General features: G+C 44.4%; 1 protein-coding gene across 1 annotated transcript; it reads right to left on the bottom strand.

The window, feature by feature from the left end:
* Window positions 1-202: 202 nt before the first annotated feature.
* Window positions 203-1,881, bottom strand: LOC133420068 (alpha-2 adrenergic receptor-like). The gene has a single exon (XM_061709634.1). It carries the CDS (start codon window positions 1,808-1,810, stop codon window positions 503-505), a length of 1,308 nt encoding a protein of 435 aa, XP_061565618.1. The 5' UTR covers window positions 1,811-1,881; the 3' UTR covers window positions 203-502.
* Between the last annotated feature and the right edge of the window lie 4,853 nt (window positions 1,882-6,734).

Here is a 6,734-nt window from a genome sequence, read left to right as displayed (position 1 = left end):
GTCATCATAATAATACATATTTCTCCAAATAAATACAGCTGTTTATTGACACTGACAGTTTTATAAGATCACTTCTTGTTTACATGTTCACTGGTTATTACTCAGTAAATATGTTAACACTGAATTACCGCCCAATAAATCTGTGGTGAAGTTAATCCCAGCAAGAATGAGACAAACTGAGCAGGACTCGTGGCTGGCACCATCTTATTTTATTGTCTTCCTGCAGATAGAGTGGCCATGTGTATATTCTGTGGACGTAGAGAGCTTTTTCATTGATAATACACTCTTAAAGCATTACATCATATCTGTGTGGGAAATAAAGAATGGCAGCAATCAATCAGTTGTGGGAAAGCCTTTCAGGAGCCTGTAATGGAAACAGAGTGCATGTTGAATTCAGCTGGTTCATGACGTTCTCTAACAGAATGGACGTACGATAGGACGATGAGGCATGACAAAGTGGCAGTATTAAACGGTTCATTTTTGATATGTTCTCCTCCACATTTTAGGAGGACTTTTTCCAGGACTTGCAAAGGATCTTCTGGAAGGCGTGTCTGAAATCCCGGTTGAAAATGGTGTAAATGGCCGGGTTGAGGGAGCTGTTGCAGTAGCCAATCCAAAAGAAGAACTTGAAGAGCGGGTCTGGGATCTTACAGGACTCCCTGCACACCCCGTACAGACTGTAGCTAAAGAAGAAGGGAAACCAACACACGACAAACACCCCCATGACGACGGCCAGGACGAACGTAAACCTCTTCTCTCTCGCTTGAGAGACCTTTTTTCTGGCCAGGGAGCTCCGGCGACGCTTCCTCCTGGAGGCGAAGAGATCCATGGACTTGCTGCTGGCCCTGGAGAGGCGAGTGGAGTGTTTGGAAAGGGAGCTTTTCTTTTGGCTGGCCTTCTTTGCTCTCTGGGAGTCCTGGTGATGGGGCTTGTGGCCTTTGCCCTCTGAGGAGGAGCTGTCCTCCATGTCGGCGTCAGTCTGGTGGCCTTTGGCTACTGCGTGCTGGCTGGGCGTGCCAGGCGGGCACTGACCGGGCCAGTGACCGTTCTCCCTCTCCCCGGGGAAAGGAGGGGACGCTTTGCTCAGCCCGTTTTCAGTGTGTGTAAAACTATCAGGTCTGTTTTTTTTCCCCGACATGGTTCTGGTTCTAGTTTTGGCCACCTGGTATATCCTGATGTACACCAGGATCATTATCAAGCAGGGGGCGAAGAAAGATGCGGTGCTGGAGGAAAGAATGTACCAAGTGTCATCATTGAGCTCGCACTGAGGCTGGGAGCTGGAGTCCTTGTTGCTGTCTATAGATATAAGAGGAGGGGAGGAGATGAACGCAGACACAAGCCACACAATGAGGATGATGCCCTTGATGCGCTTGGGAGTCCGCTTCAGGTTGTACTCTACAGCCTGCGTAACGGACCAGTACCGGTCCAGGCTGATTGCGCACAGATGCACGATGGAGGAAGTGCAAAACAAAACATCCAAAGCCAAATAAATACCGCACCAAACCTTCCCAAAGTACCAGTAGCCCATGAGTTCATTCGCCAGAGAAAAGGGCATCACCAAAGTGGCCACCAGGATGTCCGCCGTGGCCAGAGACACCAAAAAAAGGTTCTGGGGCGCTTTCAGCGCTCTGCTCGTTAACACAGCAATCACCACCAAAATATTCCCAACCACGGTGAAAAGAATTAGGAAACTTACGAGTGCAGCAATGCTGGCAATCGCCGCGAAAGAATATCCACTGTCCGAGCTCCAGGAGGAATTGAGATGGATCACCGTGAACGCGTCCATCCCGCTGGCGTTCAGTGGATCCATGCCGACTTTTCCGGGAGAGTTGAATTGCGGGGCGTAAATTCACATTCCTTTTTTTATTAACACAAGAGTCCAACGATAACGCGCCCGCTGCGCCGTGGATTTACAAATCTGATGCCATGGATACGCGCGCAGGAAGGAAAAAAAAAAAAAAAAAAAGGCTCCCACTCCACGGCGTCTTTGGGCGTTTTCTGCAGCCAGCGGGTCAGGTGAGCCTAAAGATGGAACTTACTTGATCAAATATCATATTTTCTCCATGCACCGTGATGCAGGCTGCTCGTGCATGCGTCTGCTGGGTGTGAGGAGCTGAGGAGCTGAGTGGCGTCCGTCCAGCCGCAGCTCTCCCTTCCTTCAGCATGGTGCGCCCTCGCTCCTCATAATGCCCCATGTGGTGTTATAATAAAACTCACCGACTGCTGCCCCTCCCCTGGCACGCAAACGTCGTTTTCATGTAGTAGGAATGCAATATGGCCAGGGGTATTTCAGTGCAAAACCTGCCGAAATGGACAATGGATAGGATTAAATTGATGTAATTCACCATCGAAATAACCCAAATGAAATGTTATCATGTCGGGGAAATTATTATGCACTTGTTTTATGCGTCCGTGAAAGCCTTCCCATATTTTTCTTTTCTCCTCATGATAAACCTCAAGTCACTGGAGGTCAGTATTGCTGCGTCTGTTCCTCCTGAAAAGTGTTTGACATACATGGGAACCTCAAAGGAAGGAGGTTCTGGAGTAAGGTGAGGTTAGATAGAAATGTGAGGTAAAAGTTTTTCCAGACAAGTGAATGATGACATTGTCAGCGCTCCCCGTCCTTAGAGGCAGCAGTGTGAGGGCAGGGGCGGAGCTAGACTTCTAACCTTGGGGGGGCCAGGGCTATTTCAGGGGGGCCACAGACTAATGACAATAAATTAGTTTCTCCCACAATCAATTGCATTCGGAGTCTCTAAATGTTGAAATGCACAGATGAGATTTGTGTATATATAAATTTAAGTTTATTCACACTCTACAAAAAAACAACAACTTTGCAACAATTTTTTAAACAAAAATGGTAAATGCACACACACACCTACACCTTTCAGTTACTCACACACAAACCGAAACACGTAAATATAAGCGGCAACCGGAGACGTTAATGTGGAGCGGCCGTTAGAAACTGACAGTGGTTGATCTGTAGACGCCTTAAGATGTAACGTTAACGTTAGCTTGATACCCATGGCTTGTAGCAAAACCATCTATCTGAACACAAAAGTGATTTTAATAAGTGACTGAGGACTTCAATGTCCATCAAGGATATGTATCCTTCTCCACCTCTTCCTCTTTTTATTTAGTCAATCTCTTAGCCGTTTTTAAGGCACTCCAGCAAAGATAACGTCTGACGGTAATTCAAATCGTCTTCTTCTCCTAATAAGGTGGATTACAAGTCTATCTGGTACATAGCGCCAAGTACTGTACAGGAGGGAGCAGTAGCAGTCAGGACAGGAGTCACTAATTTCAAAACGCAACTGGCTCCTTTCGACCAGACGTGGGCGGAGCCCTGATCTGTCAATCATCTGGGGTGGCACTTGAGGGCGGCCAATCAGATTTCAGGGGGTCCAGGGCCCCCCTCTAGCTCCGCCTCTGGCTTTCAGGCTCATTTCCTTCCTTCCTTCCTTTTTCCCTTCCTTCCTTCTTTCCTCCTGCTCTCTCCTTCCTTCTTCCCTTCCTCTTTTCTCCCTTCCTTCCTCCTTTTCTTGTTTTCTCCCTTCCTTCTCCCCTTTCCTTCCTTCCTTCCTTTTTCCCTTCCTTCCTTCTTTCCTCCTGCTCTCTCCTTCCTTCTTCCCTTCCTCTTTTCTCCCTTCCTTCCTTCTTTCCTCCTGCTCTCTCCTTCCTTCCTTCCTTCCTTCCTTCCTTCCTTCCTTCCTTCCTTCCTTCCTTCCTTCCTTCCTTCCTTCCTTCCTTCCTTCCTTCCTTCCTTCCTTCCTTCCTTCCTTCCTTCACGTACGTTGTGCATGGATTTAACTCAGAACCATAAATCAGTTTTACACAAAAACATCATCAATGGGAATCGTTTTTACAGTGAGATACAAATTCTTACTGTGAGGAATTTTTTTGACGGTATATCGTGAACGGTAAAATATCGCCCATCCCTACTCACTACCCAGACCCTGTTGGGTGAAGATACGTGGAGACCCTGCAGACCTGAAATGATAATATAGAGGAGAAAAAAGTTATGCAATCTCATCCACCCTCAAATTGAGGGTGGATGAGATGACCTGTAAGCAGCTGAAGATGGGAGCTCATCAGCTAAGAGGCAGTCTGCTCATGCACACGTGCCTGCATGAGTAAAGTAGAGTAAAAGATGGACTGAATCTTTCAAATGTCTGCTGCGTTTCTGCCCTTCCAACCTTGCAACATCCACGTGGATTAATTACATCACTGCTCCTCCACACACGTGTAAGTGCACTGGTGTGGGCTGGACCCAAACATCTGGAACGGGCAATGGGGGTGTGCATGCATCTGCTTTATGGCATTAACAGGGTTGGAGGATTCACCAGCTTTCAAGCAGGAATGTTGTTAATTTGTGCTTGTGGGATATGTATTTTTAAACAGGAGAGGGTCCTCCAACGTCTCCGTGTTGCTGTCAGGAGTTCTTATTTCTACCAGAAATGTCAATCCTCATCCTCTACAGGAAAGGCTGCTCCTCTCTTTGGTCTTACAGGCAGCAACAATGCTAAAGATTTTATTTTATTTCCCCCTGTAGCTCCTAGTGTTTTGATGGGGTCTGTCATGAATGCAAATAACAACTTCCTCCTCTTGAAAAATAAAAACTGACTACAGTCTTATAGTTTCAAAACCTTCTGACACTATCTGTTAGCATCTGTTCTGTTGGCCATCACGCTAACAGACAAAGAATAGCTCCGTGACTAAATTTACTTTACAATATTTAGGACAGGCCGACACAAAGTGAAACTTGCTCGGCGCCGTATACTCGGCTTTACAGGAACGGACGCAGAAACGCCAGTTTCAGTTTAACACGTTGCAACCAGACACCAGTCTGGACATTAGCTTGAGTGCAGTGTAGCACATTTGCAGGATGCATCGTGATCGACGAGATGGGTAAAAACAAAATTAGAGAGTAGACAACTTTAGTGCCACATCATCACAACAAGAAACCATAGAAACAACTCTCAGAAAGCAAAGCTAGTGAAGGAATCTGCAGTCCAAGGTTTCTCTTGTCCTGTTACTTGCTTTGTCACTCTCTCTTTTTCTCTTCTTTTCATCCACAAACCTGGTTCTCTGAGTTATTTCCCGTGATGAATGCACAGAGAATGGTGATCCAGCTAGCTTCTTACATCCAGGATGAGGTGATGTGGGTGTGTGGCCAGTATTAGCTTAGGTCATGATGTTAAATTTACCTTACACTCAGTACTGGAGTTGTAAAACTGCCATCCCCCCTTTCCATCCCTTATGTCATTTCATCAATTAATGTGGTTTTACTGCTATTTCAACATTTAGAGTCATCACCAGAAAAATAACACCAGAAAAATAACTTATTTCACAATTTTCACCTGTTTCAAGTCAATTTTCACTTGAAATAAGTAGGAAAATCTGCCAGTGGGACAAGATTTATAGCGAGACCTGCAAGTTTCATCGTAATAACTAACAAACCAAAGATCATATTCATCAACTGAAAAAATATTGTGAAATTTCCATATATATTTCTCGCTAGAAATATGATAAAATCTGCTTTTCATGGCGAAACTATCTTAAAATATTGCAATTTAGACCGAGAATCAAAGAAATGGCAGCCATTTTATTTTTCCTCCACAGCCGAAAACTTGAAAGTCACGTTACAGAAACGAAACCTAACGAAACCTATTAAAATGAATGGGCCACGGAACGCGTTCACATCTCAAGTTTTAGGAGGGCAAATTGTAACATTGCCACGTTTTGCAATGTGGACCAACGTAGCCTCTACCACGTTTTCCTGTGAGACTGGGTTGTCTCATTACAAGCAAAAAAATCTTGTTCCACAAAATTCTACTTATTTTAAGTGAAAATCTACTTGAAACAGGTGAAAATTGTTGTTTCCAGTGATGAGTCTTGTTTTAAGTGTAATGATATTTTTTTTACTAAAATTAGACATATTAACTAGAAATAAGACAAATATTCTTGTTAAGATTTAGAGTTTTTGCAGTGATCCATGTTACTTATCCTGTGAAGGACAGAGTCATATTGATAAGTTCAGAAAAGTGTTTTTTATTGTTGTGTTTTGATGTATTTGATGTAAGCCCAGTGGATATTTAAAGCTTACAGAAGGCTGCATTTAACTGCTGCTATGTCATTCCTGCAGTATTTCTGCAGGTGTTTTGGTCAGTGCTATTATTTGTAATATATTATATTATTTGTAATCAGCACAAATTATCTGTCCCCATATGATAAAATCCACCATCCCCCCTGATTTTTTTTTACAACTCGAGTACTGCTTACACTGATTCTAACTGAATCAATCCTCATTTTGGACATATTTTGGTACTGATACCTGGAATGCGGACTGCCAGAGATGAAATCAGGACCAGTGGAACCTCCATCAGAGGTTCTCTGGTCAACCGTCACTAACCTAGCCTCAGGCCAGCTACTGTAGGTGGCTGAGGCAGAAACGCCTGCAACAGCAGCCGCTGGGCTGCACTCACTACTAGGGATGGGCGGTATGGACTAAAAAATGTATCACGATCATTTCTGGCATTTATCTCGATAACGATAAAAAGGACGATAAAAAAATACCAATTCAACTCCACCTTTTTAACTATAAATCTATCTCACTCTCAGATCCGCCATGTTTGTTACACAAAAACCATCAACGGGAATTTATCTTTCCTCTTTTCTCCCTTCCTTCCTCCTTTCCTTGTTTTCTCCCTTCCTTCTCCCCTTTCCTTCCTTCC

Source organism: Cololabis saira, chromosome 20 (genome assembly GCF_033807715.1).
Source record: "Cololabis saira isolate AMF1-May2022 chromosome 20, fColSai1.1, whole genome shotgun sequence".
In the NCBI taxonomy this organism is placed as follows: Eukaryota; Metazoa; Chordata; class Actinopteri; order Beloniformes; family Belonidae; genus Cololabis; species Cololabis saira.
Note: the sequence above shows the minus strand (reverse complement) of the source record. Positions and strands in the feature narration are given on the sequence as shown.